This window comes from Xiphophorus maculatus, chromosome 8, assembly GCF_002775205.1.
Source record: "Xiphophorus maculatus strain JP 163 A chromosome 8, X_maculatus-5.0-male, whole genome shotgun sequence".
NCBI lineage: Eukaryota > Metazoa > Chordata > Actinopteri > Cyprinodontiformes > Poeciliidae > Xiphophorus > Xiphophorus maculatus.
This window is the reverse complement of record NC_036450.1, coordinates 24360563-24380645: the sequence shown is the minus strand read 5'-3', so window position 1 is coordinate 24380645 and position 20083 is coordinate 24360563. Positions and strand designations below refer to the sequence as shown.

At 39.6% G+C, this 20083-nt stretch overlaps 2 protein-coding genes across 5 annotated transcripts in view; both read left to right on the top strand.

Moving 5' to 3' along the window:
• LOC102231940 (CAP-Gly domain-containing linker protein 1-like) overlaps positions 1-8175 on the top strand; it is a 37269-nt gene extending 29094 nt beyond the window's left edge. For all 3 annotated transcript variants that reach the window (XM_023338324.1, XM_023338325.1, XM_014470030.2), the window contains 5 exons: positions 1966-2071; positions 2146-2311; positions 2398-2450; positions 2558-2670; positions 3462-8175. In XM_023338324.1, coding sequence (XP_023194092.1) covers positions 1966-2071; positions 2146-2311; positions 2398-2450; positions 2558-2670; positions 3462-3696 — 673 coding nt within the window. In that variant the 3' untranslated portion in view covers positions 3697-8175. The remainder of the gene's footprint in view (positions 1-1965; positions 2072-2145; positions 2312-2397; positions 2451-2557; positions 2671-3461) is intronic.
• Positions 8176-9926: 1751 nt separating this feature from the next.
• On the top strand, positions 9927-20037 carry ccdc62 (coiled-coil domain containing 62). 2 transcript variants are annotated; one of them, XM_005802490.3, is made up of 13 exons: positions 9927-10274; positions 10385-10425; positions 10582-10713; positions 11775-11967; positions 12609-12775; positions 13640-13741; positions 13826-13997; positions 14681-14782; positions 15760-15848; positions 16644-16744; positions 16951-17089; positions 19265-19444; positions 19534-20037. In XM_005802490.3, the coding sequence occupies exons 1-13, from the start codon at positions 10217-10219 to the stop codon at positions 19597-19599; spliced, it is 1542 nt and encodes a 513-aa protein (XP_005802547.2). In that variant the 5' UTR covers positions 9927-10216; the 3' UTR covers positions 19600-20037. The 2 variants fall into 2 exon arrangements, with proteins under 2 accessions (XP_005802547.2, XP_023194364.1); XM_023338596.1 differs by lacking the exons at positions 19265-19444; positions 19534-20037 and having other exon boundaries at positions 16955-17085.
• Positions 20038-20083: the final 46 nt, after the last annotated feature.

Here is a 20083-nt window from a genome sequence, read left to right as displayed (position 1 = left end):
TTTTAATGGACAACATATTGGATCAGGAATGGACTAGTGATTTTTTTAAGAGCTGTGTGAGTAACCATGGTTGCAACTGAGAAGTTAACTCAGTTAGTAGCTAATAAGCAGAGAATCTGCTCAGATAATCAACCCACAGTTAACAACCACTTAACGGGCCGTGGCTATTATTTAAAATTGACATCGTTAAGCTTTACATCATGTTACAATGAACAGCAATTACAAAAACTGAGCATCTGCTGAGCTCATCATACAAACTACTTCTTAATCCAGACCGGTCAAGAACATTGTTAAAGGCTTAATGGAGAACGTTGTTGTGATGACTTCGTGAAGGTGGAGTGTTGGAAAGAGCAGGAGCCTCTTAAAGGGACAGAGGCCCAATTCCAAGGTCCAATTGAGACGTCAAATTTCTTTTAAGCCATACTTGATATATGCAGCATTTTATAAGAACTGAAGGTAACATAGTTCTGTAAAATGGCACTATGTGCCTGGAAAATATATGCTACTGTCCCATTAGCATACATGCCAATCATAGCTTGTATATTGTAGTTTTAAAACAGTTAGAAGAAGAGTGATGTAAATGTATTTCCTTGTCATGACTGTACTGTAAATGTTTCACAAAACCTGATTGGGTCTTTCTTGTAAGCTAAGGGAAAACGTAGTAGTCGTCTTTCAGCAACTAGTTGTTGCCACGATGTTTCAACAGCACTTTCTCTGGAATCGCACACATTGAAATGTAGGAATATTGTCATGGAAAACTGTAGTGGTTTAGGAAAATGTCAACTTCTTAAAACCTCAGTATACCTTTTTACAGAAAGCCAGCCCATGCTGCACCAGCTGCGTTTCTGTCAGGTCTAAATACCTATTAAACAAACACAGGAAAGACAAGAGAGTTAGATTCTTTGTTTCTCGCGAGGAGAGCAGACAGAGATGTGCTTTCAGTTACAAATCTCCAACCGCTCTGAAACACACATCTCCCGCTCCTCTGTTTTATTGATTTTAGGAACCCTGCCACACGGGGCGCTGCAACTCTAAAAGGGTGGAGGGGAAAACAATTCATCACATAGTTGCAGCGCTAATGACATTCACTATCTAGACACATGTTATCTATACTCTAAATCTTTCTTGCTCCAGGCACGGCGTCGAATAGGACACGTTGTATAGCTTCAAAGCAACGGCTTTGTATCACAAAGCAGAGTTTATTGCAGGATTGTAAAACTCTGCTGGGAGCAACTAACACCTCCATTTCCCAGGGAGTCCTGCTGAGAATATCTATCACCTCTCTCTCTCAAGGAAGCCTTAGGAAAGAATCAGAATTATTTAAACACACAGAAGCATTACTTATACTAAGAATAAAGAGTAAAAACATATAAGTAAACATTATCTAAATGTAACTACAAGGCTACATAATACAACGAATATTTGATAATACTAGTAACACAATTTACCCAACAGTTTCCATTACAAATGTACGCAAAACTTTGACAATATTTTGCTAACATTGGAAAAAAAACACAATTTTGCAAACGTTTGTACATATGGTAAGTCATTAAAAAACATGCTGCGCCATAATCCTCCAACTACTTCCTGTTGTTGTCTTTTTTGTGGTTTCTGCCAGTGGCAACATCCAGTTGTTGATCATGTGACTCGTGATGCGAAAAAAGTGTTGTCATTGCAATTTTATGAAATAAACCAATTTTGATACGGCCAAAAAACAAAAAGAGCTCATTCTAGATCCAAACATTTTTTAAATAGAAGATCGAGAGCTTTTTTCAAAATTGTTCATTTATTTTCGAAATTTCAAATTGAGCAAATACTAAATGGCCAATGCAAACACCGCTTCCGATGTCTTTGTTCAGTGTGTTTTTATTTTGTTAATCAAGAATCATTTCTGGTTTTGGTTAATCGAAGCTCAAAGTTTAACATGCTTTGTAATAATACTACTTCTTTTTTTTCTCTCTACAGAGAAGCTCTTTCAAATCAAGACAAGAAGGGAGATGCGGCTCTTCAGAAATCCACGGGAGCTTTAATCTCAGACAAAGACAGAGAACTGGAAACTCTGAGGAGCGAGGTACTCCCACCAGAATGCCACCTGTCAGTCGTTTTTCTGTCGCAGGTGTGGAAAGTCTTTTCCGCCTTTCGCAGATTGCCATGCTGCGCGGAGAGAACGCCATGGCCAAGACGCTGCAGTCGGCTGTGGAGACGTTGGAGAAGGACAAAGCTCAGCTGCAGAGTCGAGTTTGCACTCTAGAACAAAGGCTGATGGGAAGCCAAACCTCAGACTCTGAGGGCAAGGAGGCTCCCCCATCAGGTGAGCAAATATTTCTAATAGGTTTTGGATTGTAGCTTGAGAGCAGATCAAAAATGCATCGCTTTTTTGTCCGGACGCTCTCGCAGGCGATCCTGTCCTGCAGCAGCTGAGAGAAGAGAAAGAGTTCGCTGAGGGACAGGTGAGGCCGTCTGCAGACACTTCAATAGATCCAAAAAGATTCGTTTCATCTTGTGCCATATTATGAGGCGTGATTTAAATAATTATCTATGCGTTTGGCTCGGTCAGATCAACTTCCTGAACAGCGTGATCGTGGACCTGCAGAGGAAGAACGAGGAGCTGAAGATCAAGTTGAAGAAGCTGGTCTTGTCGGAGTTCAACGGAAACGACGGCACAGACGGGTAAAAAAAAAACACAGCTCAGCTGCTAAATATCACTGTGGATATAAATTTGAAGGTAAATCCTTTTGGTTAAAAACTAAAAACATGTCACGCTAAAGCTTATTGGATAAACCGCAGAGACTGAGGTTCTCACCGCAGATCTTCATAAAAACAAATTTTCTTCCTGTTATTTTAAGACGTTTTTACTGGTAAATTGCATCTTTATTATTCATTCTGACTATATTCCTGTAATTAAACATGAATTTTCTTAGCCTTGCCCTAAAGTTTCCCCTCAAACAAATCCTAGAAGAGATGATTGAAATAAAAGCCGCTTTTGAAAATATTTGCAATTTCTTTCTTTAGAAAAAAAGAAAAACGAAAAAAAATTTGAAAAATTGGATCTGGTGTGGAAAAAAAAAAAAAAAATCTAAAGATTTTATTTTTCCGCCGTATCACCAAGCCCTAAAACATTTTGTTCATTTTGTTGCCAAGCTTAAAGCAGAACTTAAAAAATAAGTGAACCTCGGATCACTGAAAACAAACTGAGGCAGCAGAGCAGTGGAGACAGAATGTAAAAGTCTAAATGTTCTCCTAACCTACTTACCCTTTCACTGTTCTTATGTTGTTATCCAGACTTTTATAAGTGACTGAGGTAAACGTTTAAAATTTAAAAACAGTGCATTATCCTCTATAAAGTTACTACCTACTCAAAAAAAAAAAAAACCGTATGAAGCAAGCATCACTCCGTAGAGCATCTCCAGCGATAAATCTGTTAAACGGTAAGTCGGTTCTCTCGTTGTTCTCTCTGACAGGTTCGAGGAAGCGGTACCAAAGCGTAAAAAGAAGTCGGCTCCTCGACTGTTCTGCGACATCTGCGACTGCTTCGACCTCCACGACACGGAGGACTGCCCCACGCAGGCGCAGAGCCCCGACTCCGTACCTCACACCGCCTACCACGGCAACCCGGCCGACGAGCGGCCCTACTGCGACATCTGCGAGGTCTTCGGCCACGCCACCGAGTCGTGTAACGACGACCAGACTTTCTGAGGCGCTGCTCTGCCGCCGCCGCCGCCCTCCCGCTCCTTCGCCTGATTGCATTTCTTTCGCTCCTGCTCCAATAAATTCCTCAGATTATTTCCATAATGTATTTTTATACCGTGTTGATGCGTAGAGCTGCGATCGACTCTCCTGACGTAACCCGTTTGGTCCTCTGAAAGACGGGGTTCTGATTGCGATGCAGAATACGCTTCGTCGGTGCAATATTGATGTTTTTATCAAATGAAATTCGCTTTCTGCACTCGTTTTTTGTTGTTGTTGTTTTTTTTTTTTTTTTACATGTTTAGACGTTTTTGGGTTTTTTTACTAAGTGAAAGTGATTTTCCACGTGTCGTTTCTAGGCTTTTGTTTTCGGCAACAAGGTGATGCAACTTAATGGCGCACAGTTGAAACTGAAGGGAAACAAAGATCTGCACTGTTTCCGTTAACTAATCAGCAGCACTGCCACATGACGCATAAAATAAACGATTTATGCTCGGTTTTTGTAGTTAACGTCTTGGTCCGGTTTAAACGAGGGTGAGTCGAGCCTATTTTTTCTCATCTGCAATAAACACGATACATAAGAGCGTATAAAACACTCCTTGAAACACGTGAGGAAAAACTTTCATTAAAAAATAAAATCTAACAAATGTAACATTAAAAGTTGAAATGTGGATATTTTGTTTCAAGAGAGCAGCAGCAAATCGGTGTAAAAATCTTAAATAGGAATATCTAATTTTTCTTACAAGAAGACAATAATTGGAGCACAAAGGGAAAGTCGACAACATTTATGGAGAAGAGGAAACCAGATTCATAAATTCATACGCTGTTGTCAATTTGGAAGAATATTCTTACAACTTCTCCGCATTTTGTTACGTTATAACCACAAACGTTAATGTTCTTTAGCAAACCTCTGGCCCTCAGGAGCTTTATTTATGCTGAGGCTCAGTAACACACAGATGGACTCTATTCTCGTATCAGCGAATCTCTTGGACTGGATTTTATTTTGGGGCATCGGAGCGATCGAGGCTGAATACGAAACTATTTGTAAATATTTGCCTTTTCACATGTAAAGACAATTTGCTGCAGTGAATTTTATTCTGGGGCGTTAAAGTGAAGAGATTTGAATACAAATATAGATTTCTACTATAAGAATAAGAAATGTCGGTTTTTGTTCCAGGTCTTTTTTTCTTGTTTTTTGCTCCATTTCATAAAATCCCAATAAAATATGATAAGATTTGTGGTTATAACATCAGAACATGTGAGGAATATGAATTAATTTGCAAGACTTCAGCTCACAAATCAGGCTTCGTAATGATGCTTATCTTGAAACATTTTCCTATTCTGGAAATATTACAACTTTATCCACTAAATATACCTTCATAGCACATATTTTGATCAAAATATCAGCGATCCTCTATGTATCCTCTGAGCACAGATTTATTATTTAACCATTTTTATTTCGGAAGCTATGACTTATTACGATTTAAATTCTATATTTTTTTTTATTAACGGCTGCGTATTTTTTTTTCGCAATGTTACAACGTGTTTATAAAAACATACCAACTTTTTGAAACGCTTGTAGTTTGACCGACGTCGGCACCGAATGGTACCTGATGGAAACGATGGGTGATGTTCTTCTCTTGGCCTGTAGAAAGTAGATGCAGAACGCATTTGGGTGGGGAAAAAAAAACTTAACCGACGACTTTACATTTAATGCTTTACATTTCTGCGACAGCTTTAAGGGGAGCTTTTTGTCGGAGCTTGCTTTAAGGTTAAGATTTCAACCCTCTAGTCCGACACGCGTCTCCTCAGCTTCTTGTCTTCTAGGCCAGGGAGGAACATGTCTGCGTTTTCGCCTTCCTGCCCGCTGCCGGTGAAAGTGACGGGAGGTTTGATGAAGTTACGTTTTCTTATTTGTCTCCTGATGTTTTGAAAGCCAGCGACCGTTCTTACAGGGAAATAAGCTAGCACTGGTGAAGTTTAACGCCTGCAGTAGGACTACTGTAGTACAGGAGACGGACGTGGCGTCCAGCCTGGTGTTGCACTCTCCACTTTAAAGATTTGGTGTTTAAGCAGGCTGTGGTCTGCAGTTGTGACATTTTTTGTTTTTGTTTTTGGGAATACTGCTCTCCAAAGCTAAGAGTCGACATTTAGGTTGTAACGCTTATTCACTTTCAGAACTAGAAGAAAATTCAAGACATTCTGTTCGTCCTGTTGTGATTTGTAGATTTCCGTATTTCGACGTTGCCCTTAAAGCTACAGTATGTAACTTTATATATAAAAATCAGTTTTTTTACATGTTTGGTAAAACTGTCACTATGTCCTGACTGTATGGTATGAGACAGATCATCTGCCGTCTCATCCAACTTCTTTCTAAGCTATTATAGCGATCTCCAAAAATGCACAGCTCCCGGTCAAAAACAACCAGAGCCAGTAGGAGTGTCTTAACGCTGTCAATCAAATTCCTGTACTCGCTGCTAAATGCGCTAATGGTGCGTTCACACCCAACGCGTTTTGAGCGTCAGACGCGTCTGGTTTACATTCAAAGTCTCCGTGGAGCGTCGGGCGTGTTGGGTGCGCTCGACGCGTCAAACGCTCCAAGCTGTTCAAATGCCGCCTCCACACAGACTTTTAATGTTACCCAGATGAGCCTGATGCTCAAAACGCGTTTGGTGTGAACGCACCACAGTGGCAGAGAAAGAGCTCACCGTTACAGGAAACGTTTTATCAGCCATCTTTGGCGGCCATGTTAACTAGCCTTAGCATTCATGGCGGGCAGACGCTGTAGTGTAGCAAAGATTAAGGAGGGGAGTGTGAACGGTGCATATGCGAGCATGATTGACAGCGCTAACACCCTCCTCCTGGTCCTGATTGGTTGTTTCTGACCGAGCGGTGTATTTCTGTAGTTAGTACTAGAAGGCAGAAGTGTTCTTTTTTTTTTTTTTTTACAGATTATCTGTTGGGTTTTTTTAATAGTGATAGTTTTAACAAATATGTAAATGTGTAATTCTTATAAAATTCACATACTGGAGCTTTAATGCTTTTTGTCTTGCCTCAGCTAATCACAGACACCTATGATGATTTAATTGAAATAATGCTCCATGAACATGATGGTTAGAGACGGTGTGTGTATGTTGGAACTGAAATTGTAATGTTTTTTAATTAAGTAGTACATATATAAATAATTTAGCTAAAATAGAATGGGATTAATACCCAACAAGCATTTATTTAGTTAAAAATACACCTAAGCAATATCTAAATGCTCCTGGCCATATGCATATGGCCCATACATATGTAGACTAAAATTGGTATGTATTTGATCTAGAATTGAAAATTTTCTATGTCTAATTTCGGTTTTTCGATATTTATCAGGAGTCTAAATGTAGACTTGTTTGAGCCTAGATTAACAAGCAAAAAAACCTTTAAACATGTGCTACACAAAAGCACAAATGCAAATAATACGATTGTTTATGTGTACCGCTCATAGTTTTGTTGTCGCTGTAAAATGTCCTTTTCTTAAAAAAAGTCCAAATCATGATGGTTTTATGAGCAGCTTGATGACAGAGGGGCTGTTTGAGACTTTGTGGTTCTGGTTGGAAATGAAGGTGGATGAGGAGCTGCAGGTATTTTCCTTCCATTAAAATTTACCCAGAAAGCATCTTCTGTTCATTTTGACATTCCAGATAAAAGTGTGTGTTGCTCCCATCCACCAGCACAGTAGAAATTTGGAAAGTTGTCATATTTACCACAAATGCTCAACAAAAATAGTCTTTTTATGAACATAAAAGAAAGTATCAAAAGTGGAACAGTTAGCCTTTGTTTTTCCTAAGCATGCTTTTGTCTTTTTTATTTTGCTTTATGTCATGTTTATATTTATTTTCCAGTTATAAATATTGGCATCATAAACGAGCTTTAGCTTTGGAGTTCAATATTCACTCTGTGCTCTAGCTGAGCAAAAGCTAACAAGCTGCTAGCTTGAGCTTTTTGTTGAAGGCTTCACGTGCACATGCAGATTTTCTAAGGTGGAATTTAATTTTCTTAAATTAAACTCCTGTAGCAACCACCTTTGGACATGTTTTGTTCTAAAGCACAAATTTTTTGGATCATATTGAACCTTCCCGTGTAAAAGTGATGCAGCGAACTGTTGGCACTAGTCTCTGTAAATACTAATCAGAGGTTTCCTTCTGACGCATGTGTACACGGTGCCATAAAACAGAAATACAGCTTTTAACGTGTGCTGCATTTTTATTTTTCTGCCAGTTAAGAAAACTGAAAGTCTAGAGGTTTACACTCCCAGTGGGAAAACGGTTTGTAGAAAACTATGCGTTGTGTACTTTTCAAGTAATGACTCTAATTGTTGGTGTAATGTTTTATATATGTAACATCTGCACAGACAAGTATTTTACAGACGTGGATATGATGTAAAATGTCACTGTTTTCTATGTACTGTATATTCCTGAACGGTCCAATAGAAATTCTACGACGGGTTTTCTGTTGTCCTGATTTCTTTTTAGTTTTTCCGGCCGTATCCATTAGCATCTTTTAGTCTGCAGGAACAAGATTAGCTTTTAAACAAGAGTCTGAATTAAAAAGAAAATTTAAACATGGGTAATTCCCTTAAGTCTCTCATAACATACCTTCTGCACAGTTAAATATTTGGCATGCATCAATAATAGTTTAGTTTGACATTTTCCTTTTAATCGACACAAATGTAACACAGAAATAGCAACACATTTTCTTTTTGTATTTCAAGCAACAACTGTCACTCTTCTCAGTTTTTCAGAGATCAAAATTATTTTCTTTTATCGTTGAGTAATCCTCATACCTGCTGAACAGCTTCTTAAATTTTTTTATTTCTACGGCTATTCTGGTGATTCTTTGCAATCCCTCGATCAGACTTATCTGTAAACTGTTTTTTCTGACCTCATTAGATCAAATGAATTTATTTTTTTTTTAAAGCGCATCAATGCTTCAAAAAAGGACATTTTGTTCAAACACATTTTCCTGATTGTACTAAATAATTGAATTTGCCACTTCTTAGCCGTTTTATAATTTATGAGACATGTTAAACATTGCATTTGCAGCATCGTAACCTTTCACCTCAACTATCAGCAACAATTTTAAGTGGAGAGGAATAATGAGCCTGGTTTTTTCCCCCGCCCTACGTTAAAAGGCGAGTAGCGGTTCCAGCTGATAGGGTATTTCTCTCCATTATGTGTGTCCAAACACTAAATGACCATGTTCCCCAATAAAAGTTGTACACTGCAATGTTTACTAGCGTTTAAGGCGGTAACCCTTTCCATTAAAAACTCACAGTGAGTGCAGCGTGGCATGGAGGCACGCATAGATGCTCTTTTCTCAAATAAATACAATGAGAAGTCATGGCAGAAACAATAATCCCAAAGCGTCATGCTCTGTGGTCCCATTTGAGTTTTAGCAAATTCCCAATAGAAATTAGAATAAAAATGTGAAGCAGGTACAAAATGTATCTGTAGATTGTCACAGCGTGAACATATGCTCATACATAAATAACTATGAGAGAATAACTATTTTACAAAGCCTTAACGAAACGTGAAGACATTTATTTAATGTGGAATTTACAAACCCAGTTGTCCCCAGAGTTTCTATGGAGTATTTTGTTCTAAATGGCGCCCTCTTGTGTTCAATGAAAGAAGCTCAGAAAAAAAATCTAATTTGATTTAAGCAAATCTTTCATAAAGTAATCCTTGAGACATGAAGTTCATTTACAATAATTGGCTTGGTGTTGTAATTGTTTCAAATACCAGTGGAAAAATGCAACAAACTGGTCCGTAGTCATAAATAAAATAGATTTCCACAGATAAATCATTTTAAACATGTTTTTCAAAGCAAAACATTAGTAAAAATAAATCCATTATAGTAATTTTTCTGAAAATATGATCTTTTCACAGCTGTCAAGTCTCTTTCCCGCCATGTTCTCGTATTATTATTTCCCAGTAAATATCCAGTATTACTTGATACATTATGAATTTACGTCTTTGTATGTTGTTCAAATGTTATTATGCTAACCATTTATTTATTTATTTATTTATTTATTTATTTATTTATTTATTTATTACCAAAATCCCTTTTGGCCGTTATTTTTTAGTGACGATATTGACGAGTCAGAGAGAAAATGTTCTTTTATTTTGAAATGTCCCCGGTATTACTCTGAAATGCCAGGCTGGACGAGCGCTAATGACGTCACGTCTTTGCATCTGTACGTCATTTGTCTCAAAAGTTGGTGAGACGCTTCGTGGAGCTCAAGGCAGCAACATAACCTGTCGTATTATTTCTACTACTTCGTTTACATTTACAATATTTATGCTCCATCACCTTCATACTGTTAAGCCGCTGCATTGGTTTAATCTAGATTATTTCACAGTCAGGTTTGCTGTCAGCCTTTCCTCTCCGCTATGCCGTCAGCCGAAGCTCAACCACGAGAATGACGCCGCGGGAGAATAAACACGGGCTGAACGTGGATGTGACGTAAGGAATCAGCTGTGACATCATGGACGGCAGAAGAAGACTGTTTGCCTCCGGCGACAGCGCCTTTCTGCGAGCAGACGGTAACCAGCTGACGCGTCCCCGTCCATTGAAGCTGCGGCTCCACCGCAGCGTTTTGCCGCTTATGATGGACTTTTTTTTCCAGCCATGTAACTTTCATTGTTTGTTTCAGACGGCCCGGCTTCACTGTGGCACAGCACTCCAGTTAAAGAGGTCTGGCTTTTATTGTTGCCCTGTCAAATTTTGTGCCATTTCCGGTCTGGGCATATTCAAAATGTGCACAACTTCTTAAGAGGCCCAAATGATTGTGTCTTTGGGTTGTGTTTCCTGGTGATGACCAGAAGGAGTGTGTTTTCTACTGGTTTTCAGAAGGGTGGTGGTTCTCCACTTGATGGCAAACAGCCATGTGGTCCAAGCAGAGGTTCGCCAACACAGTGGGTCCAGAGTTCTGCTGGAGTCCCAACAGATTCCTGCTGTGGTCACAATGTGCAAGGTGCTGAGGTGAGGTCCAAACGTGCTTCTGTCTACATCTTATTTATCACAACAACACATGACAAGTTGTTGTTTTTAAAATTTATTGATAATTTAAATAGAACATATACTCAGACTAAAACATTAAGGATATGTCTCTACCAAATATGGGAGGAATTAAAAAAAAAAACATAATGGAGAGCTAACAGCTAATGTCATGAAAGTTCAGTAGTGAATGAAAGGAAAAACGCTACACGCAGCATGTAAACTTATATTTTCAAATGTATTCCATTTAGATTTTAGTTTCCGAATAAAGTAATGGAGTATGTATATAAAAGTGGTAACAAAGAGAAATTGAATATTTTATATAGTTGTACATATCTATTTTTAGGCCGGTTGCAATAAATAATAAATCAATTAATTGCGCGATAAATTAAACTGAAGTCAAAACATTTCCATCTGAATGTTTTATTGTTTCTCTCTGGGTGATAAAAGTCTTCAGTCTGGAGCTTTGGTCTCAACTTTCACCTTTTTTTTTTTTTTTTTTTTGAAGGACAGTTTTGTTTACAGAGATTTCATCATTAATTTTCTTTGTTGTTTCTGTTGTTTTATTTATTTTTGGATAATTAACTGTCCTCCAGTTCCAGTGTTAAAAGTTCACTAGAATTTAAAGCTTATTTAATCTTTGAGATCGTTATTGCCATTACCAGTAATGTACTTGGAAATTATCTAAAAACAACAATATTATCGTTTATCGCAATAACTTCTGGGACAGTGATCTGTTTCTGTAAATATCTTGACACAATTTCATACAGAGTGTAGAGAAGGAAGAGAAGATGGATGGATGAATAGTTAGATGATGGACAGAAGGTGGGATTATTAGCAGATGAATGAATGGATGGATGGTTAAAAAACTTTCCAGTACAACATCTGGAAATAGAAATATATTTCCATATTTACCCATACCTTTTAAAACACATACAGTAAATCAAGTTCAGTTCTTTTCCAGACTGCTCAGAAACCCGGACGGTCTTGGTTAATAAACTAATAAACCTGACTGCTTCCGTCCTCTTTTGATGTTTTCCATGAAGCTTCCTGTGAAAGACCTGAGTAGCTCCACCATCCAGAGGCAGAGGAGGGAGCTCCAGCTCCTGATGGCCGAGCTGAAGGACAGAGAGCGAGAGCTGAACGCCATGTCGGCTTCCCATCACAGACAGCACCAGGCCTGGGAACAAGACCGCCAGACTGCACTGGTGCTGGAGCAGAGGTGCTCTCGTTTGGACGGTGAGAGCACAGAATGCTGTTAAAGGGCCAGTATTGTGGAAAATTGATTTTTTTACATAATACGTTCTTTACATCATGTTATAATGAAGCAATCTGATTGGAGGATCGGATTGCTTTATGTTCAAAAACTTGCTTAGAGCGTTGCCGTGATTCTTTCATACATGGCAACCATTCAGCTGTGCAAAATGCCTGGGTGGACCTAGCTCCGCCTTCAAGACGCGACTCCTCCTTCGACAGATTCCAAGCTTCTGCCACACAGAGCAGCCCTCTCCCACAACTTCCTCACTTGGCCCCTTCAGACTAGCCAGCAGCAACTAGCAAACACCTGATGGAACTGAGCATCTGCCGAACTAATTATACGAGCTGCTGCTCAGTGCAAGGCTGGTAAAAATAGAGGAGCCATGTTGTAATGACTTCCTGGAGGCGCTTTTGAAAAATGCATGAACTGAATTACACCAACACACAGCAGAATGAGAAATTAGTCTCTAAGTCTAAGTCTAAGAAATTGTGCAAGCGTTAATCTTCTGAGACCAGTCACTATTATTTAGAGATGAATCTGTTTTCATGCAAAAAATGTTGTCTCACCTGATGGCATTTAGCAAACGGCACTTGTGTGTGTGTGTGTTGCGTGTTTCTCACAGATGAGTTGCAGAGGTGCAACGAGGTGATGGGTGTCCTGACTAAACACGTGTGGGTTGTGGAAAGCAGAGAGAAAGAGGCGCAGACGGAGCTTGGTGATGCTAAGCAGCTGCTGTGTGAGCTGGAAAAGAAGCAGCAGCAAGTCAGCCAAAAGTGTCAGGACTACGAGGTAACGTCTGTCCGCCCTGTTGTACAGCTGCTTGTATTCGCAGTAGTGGCGGGACTCAATTAAAACTTTTAACGGAGTTAATTACGACGTCTGTGGTACATCAAAACATGTATATCGACAAAATAATAAACGTGTTCAATTCAGAAAGCCCTTTATTCTGCATTACTGTTGAATAAATAGACTCAAGAACAAATATATTTGTTATTTTTATCTGTTATTCATTTTATTCAACCATCAGAAAAATTTGTATTCTACTTATTTGGAAGGAAACTTCTCTGGAAATGTGGACTGTGGATGCTAACATTAGCATTGGAGGTGTCTGTGCTACTGCTACATGTTTAGCATTGATGTGCTATTTTAGGCTTGAATAATTTCACTGATGGGCTAACTCCTTTCAGCACAGCTTGAACATGACAGTAGTCTTTTCCAGTATCCAATCAGATTGTGTTTTGCAGCAAAAACTAACCCCCAGTGGGCCAATGGGAGCGTGTCTGTCATCCATTGCTGCTGGATTTTGCTCGTGCGTTAGATTAGCGGATGTACCAGAAATGTGCAAACACATAGACTCTGGCCAGACTGTTTGCATGTAAAAAAAAATGTATATGTAATTAATAGCCTTAAATTTTTTTTAATTTATATTCTGTCAATGTGAAAATATCAAATTATGGTGAACCTTCACAATTTTACAAGAGTTTGGAAAAATTGTGACTTATGCTGCGTTTTTGTTGTACTTCCAATTCCCTCCCTTATCCAACCTCAGTCCCATTCAAACAAATATTTTTTAAAATTTTTTGGAGGCAGCCAATGAAAAAGAGAGGCTGGAAGAATGAGGCCTGGTTTTAAGTGGTTTGTGATATTTTCCAGGCAAAGAACCAGAGCCTCAGCTCCGCTGTCATGGCTCTGTCCACACAAGTTGGTTCTCTGCAGGTCCGAGAGGAAGAACTGAGTTCAATGCTCAAGCTAAAAGTAAATCCCTCAGACTCACAACTTAATCCAACATTCCTCACACATGTGACGTTATTATTACTACTCCGTGTGTGTCTCTGTCAGGACAAAGACGCGATCGAAGCCTCCGGTCGTAACCTGGAGCTGTCGGCGAGGCTTCAGGACCTGGAGACGTCGCTGGCAGAGAGTCGCTCTCGGGAGAACAAGCTGCTGAGAGACTTGGAGGAAATGAAGCGCCGTTACAGAGAAGCTAAGCACGAGGTCTCCCAGCTCAGAGGTAAAAAACTACGACTTCAGTCAGAAAACGGTGAGAGCTGTTAGTTTTTATAGGAGAAACTAATCAGATTTCCCAGTGTTTGACGAGCCGATCACCAATCAGAAAAAAGAAGACAATGATTTCAAGCATGTTGGTCAGTGTGTGGACTCTTTCACATCTGTAATGATGCGACATTACTGACATGACGTTTTCTGATCATCAAAGAACAAAATGTAACTTTGCAACTGGCTCATGCTGATAAAGTGTTGAAGAAAATAACATGAAAAAGCTGTTTCTGGGCTAAGTTATCAAACATGTGGACGTAGTTTTTATTCCTTGAGTTAACTGCCCTTTATGCTTTAATGGTGCACTGGTTTCTTTTACGTGAACAAGTAAATAAAAAGCAGTAACCTCACAAATGTGTGGAAATGCATTTAATGAATACAAATGATATTTTCCTTTCGAAAAGCTGAACTATTGTTAAAGAAGGTTTTAAAAACTGTGATCCGGATGAATGTGTTTATTTCTTTTTACAAGCTGTAGTTTCTTCATCTCATTATCCAGAACATCTGAGAGTCTTTGTCTTTAAAAGGATGAACCTAGAGGCTGGTTGTGTGCCGGACACCATAAACGGATCAGTTGTATGTCCGCATGTTTCTTGACCGAGATGTTTGTGTTTAATCTGCGTGTCGCTGTGTTTGCAGCGGAGCTGCAGCAGCAGGTGAGTCAGAGCAGCAGGCAGAGAGAGGAGATCATCCGTCTGAAGCAGGAGCTCCAGCTGCTCCACACCAACCTGGCCCTGACTGGTGCGTCACATGACCAGCTTCTTTCTCTATAAACCCCTCAGGTTCAGGCAGATTAATATTTCTCATCTGAGAGATTTCAATTCATCAATATATTACCTGAAAGTGGTCTCAAAGCTACAATGTTATCGTTTATCGCGATAGCATTGTAGTTTTGGCTCACATTGTTCGCTGCTTCAGTTAAACACTTTATAATGCTGCCAATACCAAATGGTCAACCACACTCACAAAATGGCCACAAGATAGAAATAAACATTGGCTACTAATATTGGCTCAGTTTTACTCACTGATACCGATGTTAAAAAATGACTAAAAATGGCCGATACCGATGTAGCGCCGATACATCGTGCATCCCCAATCTAAATGTGACCTTGCTGAGCCTCGTTTCAGTGTTTTTTTATTGTTTTGTCATAGTTAAATGTTAAATTTAGTCACATCAGTTCATTATTATGACATTAACATTGCATATATTAGCTTAAACTTAACCGTACTACAAACGTTTTTTTTCCATATATCTAATCATCCGGTGTAATCTGTAAAGTTCATTTTCTTAGCTGTTGTTTTCATTATTACCATTAAATTAAACATTTCCTGTGGTTGTGTTTTCTATGTTTTATGTCTTAGAGTGAAATCCAATTTTTTTGCTAAGTACTTATATTCTATAGCTCAGTATGTGTTACCTTCCTCATGTAGCTGGATTTTCAAACATTTTGAAAACCATGTATTATTTCTCTTCCATTTCAGAATTCTGCACTGCTCTTCGTTGGGCAACCGCATGAACTCCACAAAAAACATGTGGCGGTTTGCAGTTGTAATGTAATAAAATGTGAAAAGGGTCAATATAGAGCTAAAGTAAAATTCCTCTCTATGGTTCTGTCGCTTCAGTTTTCAGCAGGTCTGTGATTTCCATCTCTAGCAGCCGTGTCAGAAACCTCAGATTGTCAGATAAAGTCCAACCTGCTGATCTCTGCTGTTGACAGGCGAGGGCGAGAGCTGGAAGGACGAGCTGCTGGAGCTGTCTCGCTCCAAGCAGGAGCGCATCATGTCGGAGCTGCTCTGCCTGCAGCAGGTACGGCGCCGGATGACAGAGAGCAGCCGCCGCTAAAGTTACTGAAGCGCTCTTGTGTCTTTTCCTCGTTCCTCCTGCCCCGTCTGGAGGTGATTTTCCTGTTCGTCTGCATGCCTCGCTGTGTTTCTGCGGCGCTCTCACTCTCACTGCGTGGCTCCGGTACGCTGTCGCGAACATTAAGGCCGCGACTGCAGGCGTGACGTTAAATGTACAAACACAAATTAAATCCCGTCTTTTCCTCTACATCGGGGGGGTCAAACTCAATTTAATTTTGGGCCAAATCTAGATCATGAATGTTCTTAAAGGGCCGGTTGTGCCAGAATCCATTTCTAAAACCCGTTAACGAACTGCTAAAATATAAACACATTTTTAAAATTAAATAATATTAAACATCTTTTCAGTCCCTCCAGAAGTTTGCGATAGTTTTTGGGATTTTTAGCAAATTTTGGATTTGTCAAATCATATTAAGAATATGATTTGAGTCTTTTTCAGGTCTGAATATGTAGGAAAAAATATGGACTAGAGTCGTAATTCTTAACTTTATCCTGCATCCCATTGAAAACAATCCATCTATCTGTTAGTCTGCCAAACTTTATACATTAAGAAACACCTAACATTAAACTTCACATATTTATATGAATGTTCCATCAGTGTCTAAGCGTAGATTAAAAACTCAAATTTGAGCCTGGAGAAATGTGGAACTTTACCTCTGACCGGAGAAACGTGCTGCACTTCTCATCGCGAACCCCACAAGAAGGAGCAGCAAAGATCTTTCTGCTTGTGTGTGTTTTCCAGGTGTGTGAGAACCAGAGGAGTGACCTGCAGCTGCTGCGGCTGAACCAAGAAAGCACACAGAGAGCTCAGAGGGAAACACACCATCAGCGATTACCGAGCAGGTGACAAGAAAATCAGTTTTCTTTCCTCATACCTCCAGGACCAACAAAAAAATCTGAAATTAGAGAATTTTTTGAGAGAAAGTTTTGATCTGCTAGAAGACGACAATCATTGCTGAATGTATCTCAAAGTTAGAAACATCACAGTGAATGTGGTGGAGCGTTGAATCCTGCAGGTGTGACCGGCCTTAACGAGCTTTGTGTCCCAGCCAGGACGAATCGGCCTGTGACTGTGCGGACGTTCGGTCCCTGCAGAACCTGAGACCTGATCTTGAAACCTCACCAGCAGCTGCTGGCGTTCACGACTCCAACAGAAACCCTGGAGGCTTTCCAGCAAACATGACGGATGTAAGATATTTGATAAAACCTGTTTTAAAGGGACAGTACTGTGTAAAATCGATTTAAATTTTTTTTTTTCAGTTTTACATCATGTCATGTTATTCCCTCATCAAAAACATACCTGGAGTGTTGCTTTGATTTTTTTCATGCCTGTTTGATAAATCCCGTAATCTCCCATGGCAACCACTCAGCTGTGCAAAGACGCCTGGGTGGACCTAGCTCCACCTTTAAGACGCAGCTCCTCCTCTGAGCTGCTGTGTCCAAGCTTCAACTTTCACATAAGAGAGCACCAATCCCCTTGCGACTCCCCCAATCAGCTCCTTCAGACTAGCCAGCAGCAATTAGCAAACACCTGCTGGAACTGAGCTCATTGTAGGAGCTGCTTCTTAGTGAAAAGCTGGTAAAAACGTTGTTAAAGGGTTAAAAGAGGAGCCATGTTGTGACGACTTCCTGAAGTTTCAGAAAGAGCAGGAGCTTCTTAAAGAGACAGAGGCCCAATTCCAAGGTTTTCAATTACAAAGTCAAATTTCTTTTAAGTCATATTTGATGTATATACACAACATTTTTAATATTTGAAGTTAACATAGTTACTTTATTGTGCTATAAAGTAATACCATATGCCTGGAATGTACATAATACTGCCCCTTTAATAAACAACAAACTCAAATTTTTTACACTGTACAGGTAGTATTTTTGGTTTATTCTAATCTGAGTGTTTGTGTTAAGAATGTGTTTTTAATATCTGTACGAATGAGTAAACCAAGGCTTGGTATGAAGACTATAGGAACAGGAAGCAACATTTAGTCTTTGTCTCGATCCTAAAGGGAACAAACCAAACCCTCAAAACCTTACTGAAACATTTTCACAGCCAAAGGCGACGACTTCATGATGGTTTTACATATTCAGCTTCACATTTTGTCACATTGTTTATAATGTTAAATGTGAAAGGCCAGGGATCCTAGAGAACTGTTTTCGCCTTCAGTCCGGCTGCATAAAACGTCGGACTAGAGTTGCAAACTTACATAACCTTTTGTAAAAAAAAAAACAAACCTACTATAGGAAAATTATAGTCATTTTAAATGAGCCACCGCTTTATTCGTTTTTTCTTTATTTTTAAAATAAAGCAAAACATAAAACATTTACAAAAATCAAACATACATTTTCCCCTGTGAGATGCTTATTTGTGGAAAACTATGTAAACAAAACATGCTGTTAATTTCCAATGGAAACAAGGAAACAAATGTTACTGATACTAATTAATCTTATGCAAGAGTTGCAAGACGTTTGCCTCTGCTGAAAGAAAGCCAGTTGCCATGGAGACACAGCAGACATGTGTTAAGGATGGTGGGCTGGTCACGATGAGACCAGTAAGAAAGTTCCCCCCCAAAAAAGGTCTGTGTAGCAGGAAATGGGATGCATGATATATCGGCATTAACGTTGGTATCGGCCGATATTAGTCATTTTTAAAAATATATCGGTCAGTTAAATAAAACCGGGCCGATATCAACAAACGATACTTATTTCCATCTTGTTGGAGGAGGAGGGGACTGGTCATGTGACAGTGATAGCAGGGTGTTTAACTAATCCAGAAAAGCAGTGATGAAGTCAGCAGAGTGGTTTATTCTTTTAATAAAATTTTTTTAGGTGCCAAAAGAAGGGGTGCACCGATAAATCAACCAGCTGATAAATCAACCAGTTGATAAATTGGCCCCAGTTTCCTTGATTTTAAGAGATTGGGAGATCTTGCTATATCTAGCAACATTTCAGACCAAAAAATGAATATCGGCCAAAATCAGTATCGGCAGGTCGGGCTTTTTAAAGATTGGTAATCAGTGATTGGCAAGAAAACTACAATCGGTGATGAAAGGATAGTGAAAGATATACGGAAATATATAATATTGGTAAATAACGGTAATCGGCCAAATCAGTGATATTTATATCAGATATCAATATCGGCCCAGATCATCATATTGATGTTTTCTCACGGGAAACTATCACTGCAACCAAACCATCCCCACTGAGAAACATGGTGGTGGCAGTATCATGCTTTTCTTCAACAGGGACTGGGAATCTGGTGAAAGATCAAAATGTTCAAGGGATTTAAACTGAACATATAACATACGAAGTGCTACTCTGGAGCCTTATGCATTCTAACGACTGAGTCTCTTGTCTGCGTCTCATCAGGTTGCCGATCAGCTGTCAGCATGTTCTCTACAGCAGGCGTTGGGCAACTCCAGGTTGCTTCCAGGAGCTCCCGAAAGCAGCAGCAGCTTAAGACGTCACGTCTCCACAGGTTGTAAACCCGACTGTGGGACCGCTCAGCCACACTCAGCCCACCACCACCCGAACACCACGATACCCGCGGTACAGAGAGGCTGTGGCAACCTGGATGGTGTAAAAGCTCCTCCAAGTCTGGGCGTGTAAAGATGAAACCGCTTTGTTTTCCCCAACAGCCGAGTGACGCTCCACCCAAAGCCTGCCTCCATCACAATGTCAGCCAGCGAGACGGAGGGGTTTGACCAAAGAGTGGATTTCCTCTATGAATCATGAACGTTCAACTTCTCCAATCAGAGCAGCGAATAACGGCGTTGTTGTGTCTGAGAAGAAGAGACTTTTGCTTTTACCTCAGGAAAAAAAAATTATAATAAAATGACTTCAGTGTTTTTTTTATCTTATATTTTCAATATTTTGTACAATTTTATAATCTATTGTAAATCTGATTTACTGAGTATTTCTTTTAACCATTAGTCGTTTTTACATAAAGTGTTGTGTGAAGTGGGGGTGACGTGAAACCGGTCCTGCAGGGCTGATGAGTCCTGTGCGGTCGGTCCAGTTCCACTGCCTTCACATGGTGACTCACAGGAAATACCTAAAGCTCTGTCTTGCTTTTACGTCTTGTTGCCTGGATGATCTCACACTACTTTTTAAAAAAAAAAAAATAAAGATTTATCTTTTACATTCCATATCCCCTGTTCTTATTTAGTTGATCTACTTTTAATGTGT

What these genes read in the sequence shown, in the direction of transcription:
- ccdc62 (XM_005802490.3), top strand. Translation starts at nt 10,217, where the DNA reads ATGGACGGCAGAAGAAGACTGTTTGCCTCCGGCGACAGCGCCTTTCTG. An exon ending in AAAAGTGTCAGGACTACGAG is followed by an intron (nt 12,776 to 13,639) that starts GTAACGTCTGTC and finishes GATATTTTCCAG; the next exon opens with GCAAAGAACCAGAGCCTCAG. An exon ending in CATCAGCGATTACCGAGCAG is followed by an intron (nt 16,745 to 16,950) that starts GTGACAAGAAAA and finishes TTTGTGTCCCAG; the next exon opens with CCAGGACGAATCGGCCTGTG.